This window comes from Lacerta agilis, chromosome 11 (genome assembly GCF_009819535.1).
Source record: "Lacerta agilis isolate rLacAgi1 chromosome 11, rLacAgi1.pri, whole genome shotgun sequence".
Taxonomy (NCBI): Eukaryota; Metazoa; Chordata; class Lepidosauria; order Squamata; family Lacertidae; genus Lacerta; species Lacerta agilis.
In genome coordinates this window covers 23,414,584-23,430,812 of record NC_046322.1, presented here as the reverse complement: position 1 = coordinate 23,430,812, position 16,229 = coordinate 23,414,584, and the positions used below count along the sequence as shown (strand labels likewise).

General features: G+C 41.1%; 1 protein-coding gene across 2 annotated transcripts in view; it reads left to right on the top strand.

The window, feature by feature from the left end:
- The window catches only part of PDE4D (phosphodiesterase 4D), a 622,016-nt gene that overhangs the window by 81,109 nt on the left and 524,678 nt on the right, over positions 1-16,229 (top strand). For both annotated transcript variants that reach the window (XM_033163808.1, XM_033163807.1), the window contains exon 2: positions 14,625-14,734. In XM_033163808.1, coding sequence (XP_033019699.1) covers positions 14,693-14,734 — 42 coding nt within the window. In that variant the 5' untranslated portion in view covers positions 14,625-14,692. The remainder of the gene's footprint in view (positions 1-14,624; positions 14,735-16,229) is intronic.

Sequence of the window (16,229 nt, the reverse complement as noted above, 5' to 3'; positions counted from 1 at the left end):
ATACATTTACAAAAAAACCAGAAGCCTTCCTGCTAGGTATAGTAGGTGGAGAAATACATAAAACGATAAAACTTTGTTTCTATATGCAACAACTGCAGCGAGAATGTTACTAGCCCAAAGATGAAAACAAGAAGATTTACCAACAAAAGAAGAGTGGCAGATGAAATTATTGGACTATGCCAAATTGGCAAAACTGACAGGAAAAATCCGGAACCAGCAAGATCAGGCTTTTCTGAAAGACTGGAACAAATTTTTGTTATACTTGAAAGACAATTGTAAACAATGAACATTGCTAGTAGGGTTACAATAAGTTTTGTAAAGTTAAAACTATCACTTATTATTCATTATAGTTAATTTAGTATTTACACAAGATTATGATTTAATAGTAATAAGAAATATAGGAAAATGCAGGATCCAGAGAATAGGTTTGAAAGCCACCAATCAGGGAGGGGGGATGTCACAGGCTTGGGGAGCCAAAGTATTATATAAAAAAGTCTTCTATGAGCTAAAGATAATTGTACTTCTCTGTTACATTCATTACCTTTTTTGAAAAAAAACCTTTAAAAAACAAACAAACAAACAACAACAACTGAGGGATGCAAGGGTACATTTGCTGTTTTGTTTTCTGTAAAATACACAGTTGTGAAAATTCACTGCCTGAGTAACTACCCTTGGATATTTTTTATGTTTTCCATAGCAGAATATGATTGTCCATCAAATTGATTCCCCTTGACATTGGTTAGCACGCTTCTATATAATCAGAATACTTCCTGGGTGAATTTCCAGGATAAATGGATTAATAAGTTATGGGTCTGGGCATGGTGCACATGTGTGTTTACGTTTTGAATTGTGCATTGTGGGCATGACCTCTGATCCTCTTGTTTGATCCATTCTGTACTCCATTTGCTTGTTTAGCTGCCTACTGACTATCAGGCCACAGTCCTGGTTCTGTGCCTAAAGAGTGATTCCGTTGTAACGCTTTCTGCCCTTATAATGAGAAAACATGGGAATAAGTTCTATGGCTTATAGTTAGAAATGATCCAGATAGTCATAATTACAGAAACTACAGCAATAACCAAAAGAGAGAGAATGGGAGAACTCACTATCAACAGGAAACTATGGGGTAAACAGAAAGGTCTGCAAAAGCATTTTGTTGTCAGTGCTTGCCTGATCTCCATAGGGAGCTCATTCTACAAAATATAAATCTGCGTATACAAATTATATGCAAATCTAGATCCTGTTTTTGCCTCCTTTTTGATTACATGCTCCCTATTTTCTGTGTAAGAGGTCTCGCTACTTGATACAACTGGGCAGCTAGTGGAAACCTAGGGTTTGCTAGGGACTCTACTACACTATTTCAGCAAATACTACAAACCTTTTCCAGGCTGAGCATGTCCCTTTAAGGGTTGTTGTCTGAAGGCTTCCTGGCACCTCAAAAATTTCCAAGGTGGTGCTGAGGTTCCTAGAAGTTATGGTAACCTTACTCTTTGCTTTCAGCCTACTCAGATTAAAGAGCTTTCCATCTGATATATGATTTCTACTTGACAAAGTGTAGGATCTGCAAGCTATAAATACGCCTCGGCAGGCTTGGTCTTTCGTTTGAGCAAAGAGCTTGCTTGCTGCTGTTCCCTGCCCCATTGTGCTGTGCCTTTTCCCCAGAACCTTCTTTCCCTAGTTAGCAGGAGCTAGGCCTGACAACTTTATTAAGCAGCTGCGGTCCTCAACATTGTTGCAGCCTGCCACCCTTGCGCTAGTGTCACATTTTATGCAGAGAAATGTGTTGTTGCTACCAGAAAGCTTCCTGGTTTGGACAATAGAGCAGATCCATTGCAAAAGCAGTTTGCCGAAATAGATATCAACAATCTCTATAATTCTCATGGAACTTTGCAAGGGAAGCAATGAAATCTGCTTCAGAAGAATGAGCTCTGGAATGAGGAACGAGGTCATCCGAACTTGGGCATCCCACATCAAAGCTCACGTGTTTCTGCAGCATTATTTCGGGTATCTGTTAGCTAATCTGTTGTATGCAGCTCAGAATTATGTTTTTTAAAAGGTATTAAATGGTTTATAAGCACTTTAAGTAAGCAAATAAATAATAAAATGCAAAATAACTCTTAATTCTGCATTGTGTATGAGGGCTTGTTTGCTTTCCTTTTTTTTAGGAGGAGGAAACTAATTATGTTTGCTGTCAATTGCTTCCCAATTAGTATGGTAGAGAACCTCCTGAAGCAATGGCTTGAGCTACAAGCTGTGTCAGTAGGGATGATTTTCTTCATTATGTGATGCTGGCAATTGAAATTGAAACTGAAGAATGTTGGGGGCTAGTAAGCCAATTCTGGTATGGCTGTATGAGTGTTTGCATTTTCACGTAGCTCTCTTATCTGCCAGCTGTATTACTAAGTGCCAAGCTGCACATGAACCAGTCATGCAATTAGCAATTGTGTGAATGGCTTTTAGCAAGTATGTGTGTGTGTGTGAAGTCCATTCTGGAACAGGATCCTCGCATCAGGATAAAGGAGATTTAGCTCCTTGCGCCCCAGTGCAATCCCAGTTCAGACCAAGTCTTCTGTACCTGGTGCTGCATTGGAAACAAAGCACCTACTGGAGTGAATGGGAGTCCCCATCCCCCAATGCAAATTGCAGATGTGGGAGACCCAAACTAGATTGAGACCACAGAAATGGAAGAGGGTCAAATTCCCCCCATCCTGCCACGCCAGTGTTGCAATTCTGTTTTTTTTTATAAGAATTTTATTAGTTTTCCACATAATAAGACAATACAACAATACAACAAACAAATAAAACAGGACATACAAAACCACCACTAAAACACCAATGTTTCTTTTTCTTACTTAGAAAAAAAATTCCTTGTTTGAATCTTGACTGGTGACTTCCCCCGTTTCCTCTCCTTTGTTTCCAATTCTAATTTACTTTAATAACTTCTCATCTCTAAAATTAAAATCATCCAAAATATTTAAACAGACTTCTTAATATTCAATATTCAATTTTTAACTTCCTAATACAACCTATTACTTCTTAACTCCAATCATACATCTTATTTTACTTAAACTGCTGCTAATAAACATTTTACATATCTCTTCACTAGTTCAAAATCTTAAACTCTTAACACACTGACTTCAGGGTACCTTGGTGAGCCATCCTACTTATATTTCAAATATTCTCACCCTATCCCTCTTCTAACCATTTTTCTTCCCCATCTCAGGATCACCCCCCAGAACTTTCTCCTTCTTTCTGCCACATCATTGTCCAAAATGTCCTCTTTTTCTTTAAGACCAAAAGTCCAGACGCAGTCGATAAACATCCTTGCAGGGAACTCCAGGGGACTCAAATCATCATCTTCCAGCATCTCCATTTCAAAATTCCAGTCATCTTCTAATTGTAGTTTCACAAATCTTTTACCCTTCATTCCTGGGCTCTCACCCCAGAAATTGGATATAAACTGTATTCCAACCCTAGGTCTCTCACACCAATAGGGTTTTTCATCGTCTCGGAGTTGCGCAGTCGCTGTTCTTTGTTTTCCAAAAATTTCCTCAAGTTCTCTAGCAAGTTTTTTTTTCCAGTTTGTCAAAGTTCTCAAGAGTCTTTCCTGTAGCATATAACTTTTCCTCGACCTCCTGGTTCAACAAATTTAACTTCTGGTTTAACAATTCTAACTTCAAAAGAATAATCCTTTGTTCGTGGGTCAGTCCCGAGTCTAAAGCCAGTTTGAAAACGAAACCAAGCATGGTAGAAGTAGGCAGAGGGTATCAAGTTTCAGTACTTTTCCATCTTTTACCCATAAATTTTAGCCGCCATTTTCCCCCGGGTCAGGGTGGAAAGATTATAATCCAGAATTCAAAGAAGAGATATTTTCAATCACTTAATTCCCCTAAAAGGGGTTCGACTGTTCTCACTTGTCAAAAAGTTCCAAAGAAACTTTGTATCCGCTACTGCAGCCGCAGCTTGAAACAGTGTTATTTTCTTCCTTTAACAAAGGGAGGAACGGGCTTCCTTTTTCACGTTCCTCCCGGAGTGACAATTACTTTAAATTTTAAGTCCAATTAATTCCGTACTCACGCCTCCAGGTTCCTTCTTTTTTTTCACTCAAAACAGGTAGAACGATGTGCTCAGTGCGGCGGCAGCCGCCGCTTCACCAGCCCGGTTGGGGCATGCCTCCACAGCCCGGCTCCGTTGTCCCTTCACCCCCGCGCCCCTTTTACAAGGGGAACGGGAGAAGGGTTCGGAGCCATAGTGGGCTCGCTGGAGAGCCCATGCCGCGGGATGCTCGACCCGCGGTTTAGCGGAGCTCCGCTGTGCGGTAGCGGAGCTCCTACCCCCGGGCTGGCCTGGGCCGTCTCGCTACCGAAACGACCCACGACCGCCCGCAATGGCGTCCTCGCCGGAAGTCCAGTGTTGCAATTCTGAACTGCACCCATGAACCTGCACTTTTAAAACGACAGACTTCTGTGAGTGGGAATGGATCTCCTGGTTATCAGGGGCAATGAGGACAGGTTCCTCACTGATGGCACCTAGTTGGGTGACCCAGCGTCAACATCCACCTTGCCACTGGTGGTAGACCCAAGAGCCCAGCTGTCTTCACCAAGGTCCCCAGCTGGTGCAGCATCTGGCTGAGCTGACTTAGCAACAGGAATTATGTGTATTTTAATCAACTGAATAGAATGGAAATTTTTGAGTCAGGGGCGTGGAGAGCATATGTATGAACTTAACAGTGCTTTTTTAGTTGCTATTTTGTTAATGTTGTTTTATAGATTATAAATGTTGTTTTGATTTGATAATCATATAATATGGCTTTTGCTGTAATGGTAATGTTTAGCTTATCTTTTAGTTGCTGCTTTGTTAGGAGTGTTTTATAGATTGCAGTTGTTTTACTGGTGATTTGATGTGCTATTACACTATTGTCATTTATTGTTTGTAAGCTGCTTTGGAATTCATTTGAATGGAGAGTTGCTTAGAAACACAACCAATTTTATCAATCAGATTTACACAGTTGCAAAGTCGGCGTATGAATGGCACCTCATCTCGTTTGGTCCTAAGGCACAATGGATGAGCAGATGAAAATGCACCACTCGGAAAGCTTCAGAAGAGCTTCCCTGCAGTAACTGTTATCATTTAATGATAATAAAAGAATGTAACAATGGATGGTGCTAAGCAATTTCCTTCCAACCTGGCTCACTTCTGGTATTCCAGCCATGTTGAAAGAAGACAGCTTAAAGAAGGCTGTTTGCTTCCCTGTTCGTGTAATGTTCATTTTCATGTAAAAGAACAGACCCACTTTATATTTGAATGGGCCACACAAGTGATTATGTCAGGATGCCCTCTGCACAGTCTGGCCTGTGCAAGTGATCACCTGGGTGCGTTGAAGGGGAAGGCATGAAGCAGTAGCCAGAATGCAGAGCAGGAAAGGAAGGCTAGAAGGGCCAGAAGCTGGTGCATAGTTCAGGCGAGGTAGATAGTTCCAAAAGGCAGCTTTCCAGAGGAAAGGAAGACACAGGAATCTCTTGGGCAGCTACTGCATCTGGCAGGATGCTCAGGTGGAAGAACCAACTCTGAAGCAACAGTAGCATAATATAATATATTGCTCTCCAGTTCATATTGTCTGGCTCAGCTGCTTGGCTCTCTCTGACCATAATGTGGGTGATGCTGTAGAGCAGCAAAGACCTGGTTTCTTAGAGGGTCAGCCTGGAACACCTTGGGGAAAAGGTGGGATATGGATCTACCATATACCTCCAAATAAATAAACTAAACACAAATAAAAATAAACAAATTAAATATACATCCTTTTAGAGCTGTTCTAGTGGCATAGAGAGCAGGACATGCAAGGTATCTACCAGATCCCCTGGTTTGAGACCTTTGGTACCTAACAGGACGGCTACCCCATTATGTCTAGTGATTTCAGGTTTCTTTGTTTTTTAAGTAATCATACACTATATTTAATTCTCTTCCATTAAAACTATCAAGACGTAGAGCTGTTCATCTTTCACTGCAACACAACAGCCCTAAAAAAAAATAAAGTCAATGTATGAACATTCTCTTTTCTTGTTATTGCCTTTTGCCTTACACCCTACTTTCAGTGAAAATGCAACAATCTCCCTACTTGTCTGACTTATTATAGTGCGTTTAATGTTGGGACCAAAATAAGTCTTCCTTCCTTCCTTCCTTCCTTCCTTCCTTCCTTCTCTAAGAGTTTTAAAAAATCTGAGGGAAAGAAACCATAAATGCCTTTCAGGGGAATATTTTTTAAAGTCTTCTCTCCCCACCCGCCACCCTTTAAAAACATCATTACCTCAATGCTCATACCAGCAGCCCCAGCGAGAAGATGCTTCTCATTACCAGCTCTCTAGATTCCAATAATATGTGCAGTAAAACAGCATGAAATTAAATTTCTTGCTAATTTTGCCAAACTGCTAGTGCAGAATAGGGGTAATCTGTAATAAAAATATGTAAATGCGGTATTGGTCTTCAACACAAGCAGTACGCTTGGCCTTCCTGTCTGTTTTCCTCTCTGCCCCCCCCATTTCATTTAAGTGGGTTGTTTTCCTTGTTAATAATGCAAATTGATAACCCCCGGATGAACTGCCAGACACTGGCAACATATTAAAATGCTGGCAAACACATCTATGCAGGTTCTAGATTCAGGTAGGTAGCCGTGTTGGTCTGACGCAGTCAAAACTTTTAAAAAAATCAAAAAATTGTCCAGTAGCACCTTAGAGACCAACTAAGTTTGTTCTTGGCATAAGCTTTCATGTGCATGCACACTTCTTCAGATAGATATCTATGCAGGGATATCTACAGTCCAATCCTGTGATGTACCACAAGCCCTATACAGTGATGTTGGTTGGGTTTAAGAGTCCTTTATGAGGTTAGTGACAACTACCATAGAGGCTGGTCCCCAGTGCGATTGGTGGTAGGGCAAAAGGCAGGGAGGAAAATCGCAGGTGGAATCAGAGCCAATGATAGACAAGGCCAACTAATTCTGGATTTGTCCTCAACCTCCTCCGTGCTGAACTTTGCAAGAGCAGCGTTGAGCCAGAGGAGGAAGCTGATAGGCACAGTGGCCCTGGGAATGGTTGTAAGGAAGGAGGCAGGCAGGCAAGGGCAGAATGAGTTGGTGGGGCAGTGGTCCATTCTTCCAAATGGACCAGCCCACACTGGGCTTCTATTCCCAGTAACAGGTGGGAAATGACACTTCTATAAAAGATCGCAGTCTAATCCAGGGCTTTCCAAGTTTCACGGAAGCCTATCATATATCAAGTGGTGCTTTCATGTCAATTTGCCATATGCTTTATCAAAACAAGCCAAAACTGATTTATGGGGATCACATTAGTCCATGGTCAAACTGTACAGAGGGATGCAAAATAAAAAGCATTTGTGCTCTTTCTCTTTCTCTCGCTTTCTCTCTCATATGATTTTTCTAACTGGATAAATTGGGAAAGAAAATCCAATTGAATACAAAGCAAGCTGTCTTGTTCACGGTATTGACACAAAGACACAAAATTGTCCGTGACATAGATGGAATAGGATGGTGTTTTTATGTCTTTTTTTTAGTTGATTATCCCCAATGTTTTGTCTGCTAAGGTGGTGTAGTTATGATATTATGATTTGTTTAATATTGTTTTAGGTTATTATCTTTTAATTTTTTTGTATATTTTAATCTGCTGTATGACACCCTGAGTCTTTGTTCTTTCCTGTTCATTTTTTGAAAGCAGTGTTTAAGAAGTTTATCAGACTAACCTAATGCAGTCATCAAAACAAGGAGAGAAAAGCAGGCTCCCCCAGTCACTTTCCCAATGGCCACTGCATCTGAAACTTTTCAATGTATAATTAAAGAAATCAAGACAGACACTGATGCTGAACAATCAGACTAGACAGCAGCATCTTCACTTTTTAACACACTGATTAAGCACACATGGGGCCATTCTGAACAAGAAAAGTACAAAGAGGTGTGTTTTGTTGTGGTTTTTAGCTTTGATGATGCTTGCTTAAGGGGTAATTTTCTGTTCTTGTTTTGTTTTATATGTCTTGGATTCTACAACATGTCTTCTACAACATGTAGGATTGCCTCTAAAATGTGAGCCAGTGTAGTGTAGAGGTTGTAATGGCATATATACTGAGGAGATCCTGGATTATTATGGACTCAGCCATACAGCTGCAAATAAAATGTTTTAAATGTGTTTTAAAGTGCAATATGGAAATGTGACACCAGATGGTGAGAGTGAGCTATGCCAAATTCAATGTATTTTTAAAAACATTTTTTAAAAAAGCATTTTCACAATGTTTTTTTATATGTGTATGTAGATTCCACCTATCTCTCTGATCAACCTACCTTGAAGGTTTCTTGTGTGGCTGGAATAGGGAGGTCGGTCCTATGTGTGCTGCCTTCCTGAAGTCTGTGGAGGGCAGGCAGGATGAAAATATAAGGAATAAGAAGTGCAAGCATTCTTTATTTACAATATACACTATGATGGTACCTTTTCAAATCATAATAGAAACATTCATTTCATTTTTTTAAGGGAGAAAATATACATTAGGCACTCTAAACACATAGGGCAGTATTGAACTACGTTTTACTCAATGGAGACCTATTGACATTTATGGACCTAATTTCATTGGGTCCTCCCTGGGTAAATTTTAGTTAAATTAAATTAAAGTTAAATTTAGTTAAATTAAATTAAAGAAGCAATACATTTAGCAAGGAAGGCAATAGTTCCTTATATGATATTTGTGACGTGCAGTGGGAATTATTTAAGCAGAGTTTTCATTGAAACAAATAAAAACTTTTATTAAGTTTAAAATAAACTTCTTCTTTAAAATAGATCACATATAGCATACAGGCTCTTTATACTGGCACACACTCTGAGAGAAACTAGTCACCACAGTCAAGGTAAGTAACTCACACAGCACTAGAAGACAGCTACAGACTAGAATGGCAGTTATGGCAGTTAGACTCCAACAGCTGTTCCTGCTCTCTTGCGTCTTTGTCACATGACAATTTGCAACTTCACTCAAACCTGACCACAACATCTTTTGCTGAAAACATTAAATCATTACTTTCTAACCTATGCTTATGCAATATACTGAATGCTGTCTGTTCTGAATGCTGTTGTCCCATTTTGGGTAACAGTCAACATTTGTCTAGCGCTTTCAAGTGTTGAAAGTGCTTCACATTAGCAAAAATGTATAAAGGCAGTAATAACCAGTGTTGGAGATGTCAGAAGGAAATTGGGGCATATATACATATTTGGTGGCATTGCAGAGAAATTAAGGAATTTTGGGAGACAATTTACAAAGAACTTAAAAAGATGCTAAAATATTCATTCAAGAAAAATCCAGAATTATTTCTACTTGGAATGCTAGATGATGAGATTCAAGCAAAGGACAGAGGTATAGTAATGTATGCTACAACAGCAGCCAGACTCCTCATGGCAATAAATTGGAAAAGTCAAAGAACACCTAGTAAAGAAGATTGGCAAACTAAAATGATATCATATTTTAATTTGGCGATGAAAATAGGGGAAATTAAAGGAATAAATGAAGGCAAAATAAATAAAGAATGGAAACCATTTAAAGATTACATATCAACTTACATAGAAGAAGCTGATCTCTTAACAGACTAGTGATGACTCAAACAAATAAACAGGTGCAAGGTGAGACATACAGACATAGGCATACATAGGAACGAAGCAATAAAGGCGCAATATAGGGAAGGCTGGAAGTCGCACAGGGTGGTGGGTGAAGAAAGCATGGTTTTGTTTTGTTTTTTCCTCATGCAACGTTTTATGTATTTTCTTTCACATATTGTATGGTATTATGTTTGTTGTATTTTCTTTTTAATTTTCCCTTTTTTTCTTCTTTTTCTGTATCATTCAAAAGGAAAATAAAAAACTTAGAAAAAAGAAAAGAAAGAAACAAAGTGCTTCACATACATTATCTAATTGTTGTGTGGCTGGGGCAACCCATTCAGATGGGCAGTGTACAAATAAAATAATAATAATAATAATATCTTACAAAGTTAAGTCATTATTATTACTCTCATATTACTAAGGCTCAAAGAGAGAGGAGTTTGCCTAAGGCTGCTAAATGAGTCAATCACAGTGGTGAAATTTGAAGCAGAGACTTGCTGATTCATCGCTCAAGGTCTTAGCAGCTATGTTACACCAGCTCCTAATATATTTGAATTATATAGGTATACATTATTATTTCCCTAAGATTCCAGCTTTTTCACTATTGTGACTAAACACTTTGTATGCCAGCAAGGCAGTTTCAACAAAGTAACACGAAACTTGCTTCCAGTGTGTTGTGTGCTTAGTTTTTGCAATTTGTACAGTGGACGTCTTTCATGATGTTAAGACACTTGGGCAGAATGTAATATTTAGGGCAGTTCCATTCCTTGATCCAGACCAGGATTCCAGAACATTCTGTGCTAAGCATAGACTTCTCCGCCCAGGACTTACAACTAGGCAGATGGGTGAAAGGGAATTCTGGCAGGAAGAACACCTGTCTGCATATCGCTGTGAGCAAGGAAGGAGCTGCTATCTAATAAGCATTGTATGAGCTCCAAGTTCTCATTCCTAAAGAGTCCCAGGCCTCTGAACACAAAAGGGGATTAGCATTAAACCATAAAACCAAGAATGAGGTTTGTTTTTCTAATGACAGATCTTGAAGATAGCAGCCGATAAGGAATTGGCAGATAAGCATTTTATCAGTTAATGCTAAAAGCAAGCAGGAATGCTGTGTGGTTTTTAATGAAACTTGTATTTATGTGGATGTTGCAAGTTGATTCAAAAAGTAGGAAACTGTTCAAGTAAATAAGTGGCACTCATTAACCTCAGGGTTTTGCTGAAATGCCTATAAACCTTGTTGCAATCCTATTTACAGTTGACTTCTGAGTAATGAAATATAAGGGAGCCTTGGCAAATGGGGAGGCACATTTGAACCTGACAGGTAGGGAGCTTATTGGACCCAAAGCACAGATGTACAGGGTAGCTTCAGTCAAGGGCTGCTCAATATGTTTTTGCACCTGAGGTCCCAGAGTGTTGGCAAATCCTTGACCCTGAGGTCCCAGAGTGTTGGCAAAGCCTTGATTTAGCCTGACTCTCTTTTGTTAGCTAGATTTGTGTTTGGTACAGCTGGCCACGTAGGTGTGACCTGCATTTCTATTTCTAGACAGCAACATTTTTGTAAAAAAACACACAAAAAAACCAAGCTACTACTGGTCATTAAATGAGCTTATCCAAGTATCCAAAAGAGCCTAGAGCAGGGGTCAGCAAACTTTTTCAGCAGGGGGCCGGTCTACTGTCCCTCAGACCTTGTGGGGGGCCAGACTATATTAAAAAAAATGAACAAATTCCTATGCCCCACAAATAACCCAGAGATGCATTTTAAATAAAAACACACATTCTACTCTTGTAAAAACACAAGGCAGGCCCTACAAATAACCCAGAGATGCATTTTAAATAAAGGGACACATTTAACTCATGTAAAAACACACAGATTCCCGGACCATCCGCGGACCGGATTTAGAAGGTGATTGGGCTGGATCTTAGTTTGCTACCCATGGCCTAGAGAGATTTTCAGTCAGCACAACACAAAACCAGTCCACAAAAATTGTAGCACATTCCATCCCCCCTCTGTTTCGAACTATGTATTATTGCCATTCAGTTGTAATAATATGTATTTTCTAAGTTACAAACTGTTTTATTTTAGCTCTAATAAAATAAGAAGATTAGCTACGCAATTTGGAGATTGTAAAACACATGCTGAAACTGTATTATATCTCCTGTGCAATCAATATGCACTGCTGTGCTAACATGTGGCCTTTTGGCCCCCCTCCCCCAGAAGCCATCAGTAACATTTGTACAAAGAATGCAGACCCATTATTTTGTGTGTGTGCCATTCAGTTGTCAAACAAACTTTACCCTAAAGGAAGATGATAAAAGCACCCCCACCTCGCTTAATCTGTCTTTAGTCTGGTCTCTCTTTCTATAATAAGCAACCAATTTCATGCTTAGTTTCTGAAGCATGCAAACAGCTGGTTTCCGTCATGACCGTTTTCAATTGTTGTGACACTGTGTGTGTTTTTTAAAGATCATGAACTCCCTTTCCCTATGGAGAGAGGCATAATTTAAATGCATAATGTTCGCCGTTTATTTTCAATATCATAAACTATACCACAACTTTGGCATAGAAATGGTGTTGCCTTTATAGTCCCTCAGCTTGGATTAGCAATTTGACCTTGACTATCATCGGAATGTGACAAGAATATAAAGCAGGAGATTTCTCTGGAGCAAACACTTTGAAGAACCTGCCTAGAATAGCATATTTTCTAGTGATGCACTCCATTAGGGGGGTTGGGGTGGGAAATATATCCTGGCAAACAAGGCCAGGATGTTTTCTTTCCTCCTGCTTTTGCTTTTAGATTTGAGACGACAAAAGTGTACTCGAATGTGACATGCGGAATTAGAGTACTTTTCAAACTTTTTCTTTGTTTACAACAAATAAATCTGGTTTTATTGACTAAGCCCTGCTCACTTTTTACTTAACATAATTCAGAGCTGGATTTGGATGTTAGTTCCTGCTGCCGGCTATTAATGGGCTGTAATAACAATATGAGTGAGCCCTCATCATTGCTAGAATCTGCAATGGCGTTCACATGAGGCAGATTCATTTCTTCCTTTAATAACTCGCTAACTGTATGTTGTGTATGACCAAGACTTTTTCACTTGTAATTTTTATTGGTGTGTAGAATGCTATGATCTTCTCCACCCCTTGCAGCTTGTTCCTGATGTGCTAGAGAAATCAAATGCCTGTAAATGGCATTTCCAGCTGAGATTTAAAGAAAGCATATATCAGATCCTGCCAAACCCAACGCTAGTCAATGGATGACTCAGGCAACGCATGTTGAGCAATTTGGAGCAAGTGGTTCTCTCCGTGCCAGTTGCTGCAGAAGAGCTGTGCTTTAAGATTAACAATGTGAAACGACATCCAGCCTCTAACATTAAATGGCAGGCATAAGATGTGGGTGAATTATTCAGCAATGCACAAATAATCTGCCATTCTTGGTTGCTGTGTACCTTTTAAAATAATTGAGATGTTTGTCTTCAGTGTGCCTTTGGCCCAGACTCACTGGAATGCTCATAGGCTAAACTGAGCCAACCAGAGTGCATTCACTTTGCTTTTGAAGGGGGAATAGTTGGCTATCTGGTTTTTGTGCAGCTTTCATAGTCTATAGATATCCATGAATTCATCCCAGGTTTTTTTATTTTTAAAAGAAGGATGCATCATATTCACATACCTGTGAATCCAGCCCAGGGGATGCCCTGCCTTTCAGCTTCCTTCTCCTTAGTCTCAGTGTTGCCCTTGTAAAACTCAGTAGGGAGGAGGATGGAGGCAAAACTGGAATTAGTTGGTTCTGCCTGCCATTGACTCTGGCTCCAACAGCTGTTGGGATCCCTGTCTTTTGCCTGTCATGGACTGGTTGGATGCAGAGGAATGGTGGGAGGAACCGGCTGAGGAACCACCAAGGGAAGAAGGCTCAGAGCCCAGGGAGTGGGGGTGGGACAACGATGAGCGGTCAGAGGGAGAAGACTGGGAAGAGGAGGTGTCAGAAGCTGAAGGGGTAACAGGGTTTAGTGAGCGGGGAGAGTCTGTGGCAGAGAGAAGTCCAGAATCAGAGGGAGAAGCTGAAGCAGGACAGGAGAGAGGCCAAGAGACACAGATGAGTCAGGCTTGTGAAGAGGCAGGGTTGACTACCCCTCCTGCTGCAACAAACTCCTTTCCCCCTCATCTCCCTGAACCAGAAGAGGAATGAAGTGGGAGGAACAAAGACAGACATGCAGGCACAGTCTCCAATTGCTGGGGAGGGAAACCCTGCAAGGGAGGAGACTTAGCTGGCTGCAGGGAGACAGGGACCTTTAGTCTTGGCAACTGCTTCATGGAGGCAAGACCTGAGTTGTTGTGCTCATTAGGCCTGAGACTGTTTTGTTAATAAAGAGTCAACTCCAGTTTGCTTGTGTGATTTACTGCTGGCTTGCTCCTGTCACTGCCCCACTAGTTCTAATGGGCATTAGTCACTGTTGACAATTTCTTCATTTCTGTGCCACTGTTCAATCCAAATTTCCCACCCACGAAGTGGTGAACAGCATATAAATACAAAATATACAATAGAGTGCAATAATTTGCCACAAGCATATAAAGTAACGTGATATAAGAGAGCAAGATATGGCAGCTCTGTGTATCTATGAGACAATTGGTTATCTACACAATTATGGAATATTGTGAAGTCTTTTCACATACTGCATTAGATCAAAAATAAGCACACAACTGTAGTTGGGAGTGAAGTTCTAAGGAGAGAGGGGAATGTGAAATTGTCCAAACAAATCTAGGATAAAGAATACTGTCTAGATTTTTTAGTGACGTATCTACACTTATCAATGTTGAAAGCACCAACGATGCTTATTTGGCATGTGTCTGTTGGCTGTGTGTGGAGATCCTTGCATTCAGAAGGGCCTATGGATTGTTGCTCCACCATTGCTTTTGTGTTCTAAGATAGCACAGCATCATTTTGGGTTGTGTGAAATAACAACAGAATATTTCTCTTCCGTCCGCAGGACTTTGAATGGGCAGGAGACGGAACATTTGCAGATAAAGCCCATTCAGGATCAGCAAGTGCAGCATCATGAGCAAGAACCCAAATACTTTATATGTCAGGAGTAAAAGTGTAAGTAAGTGGTTCTGTAATAATCTCTTCTTTATGAATTAATTCAGCTGATTGTGGTTTGAAAGAACTTGTGAAAACTCTGTCATCAACAGGATGTCTATAAATTAAACTAAAATTATTTCTCGATTGTTTCTTCTCTTTCACTATTTTGCGTATCTCCATTTCTCCCCCCCCCCTGTACAGATTTTTTTTGGGGGGGGTGTGTGTGCGCCTCCTATTGACTTACAGAGTGGGATTCAACTAATGAGTCCTGTCGGTGGAAGCTCTGAGCAAGGACTTGCACTTGCACAATGTGGCTTCCCCCCATTCTCCCCCCATGACCACCACATCCCCTGACATTTGGCTTGGGGTTGGGGTTGGAAGGACCCTGGAACAGCATGCAGCAAGGAGAGAAGGGTGGGGATTGTTCCACCTGGCAAGCCAAAACGCTTGCCCTGATGGAACAATAACCTCAGCATGTTGTTGAATTCTTCCTATGGCACTTAGGCTGAAATCTTATACTCACTTACTTGGGAGTATGTCCCAATGAACTCAGTGTGACTTACTTTTGAATATCCATGGATAGGATTATCCTGTTAATTCCTTGGTATTTTTTGTTGGTCTATACCAGGGGTTGGCAAACATTTTCAGCAGGGGTCCAGTCCATTGCCCCTCAGACCTTGTGGGTCGGAGTACCTGCTGCTGGCACTCAAATTCCTTCATGGTGAGGGCGGCAGCAGTGATGGCGCTGGCTGGCCTCTCACTGAGTGGCAGCGGCCAGGACCGCCCAGCAGGCAGGAATGGAGAGCAGCTGGGTTGTCTGGCAGGATCTGCTGCTGCGTGTCAGCGGCGGCTCAGCGAATGAGGGGCCGCATCGGAGCTTGCCTCAGCGCAGCACGGAATCTGATTGGTCAGTCCCCGTGCCGTAGTGAGGTGGGCTCCGGCATGGCTTTTCATTTGTTGAGCTGCGGCGCAGCCGCTGCCCACCCATTAGCCAGGGCCTCACACAGCTTTGCAGGCAATTGGCCGCGGCTGGCATCCACCTTTGCTCGCACTTCTAAGTAGGAGGGAGGGAGGAGGCGCCACCGTGGTGCATGAGAGGGAGGGAGAAATGGCGGCAGGAAAAAAATGGCCAAAAAGAAATGAAAAAAAAAGAGAACAGAATCCCATGGCCCACACTGATCCACGGACCGTTCACAGGCCGGATCCTGAAGGCAATTGGGCCGTATCTGGCCCACGGACCGTAGTTTGGCGACCCCTGGTCTATACTGAAGCATGTATGCGGAATGCCTGCAACAAGAGTATAGTTTATAGAGGCAATAAAAAGTTTATTGAGACATTCATATGCAAGAAGCATATATACAAACACCTTCTACAGTGGTACCCAACGTGGTGCCTTCCAGATGTTATGGACTACCAATCCTGCCATCCTTGATGGTTGTATTATTTCAACATCTTACCATTTGGCAAAATATTTCATTACACTTTTGAGATACTGCAAAAGGTATTATCCACA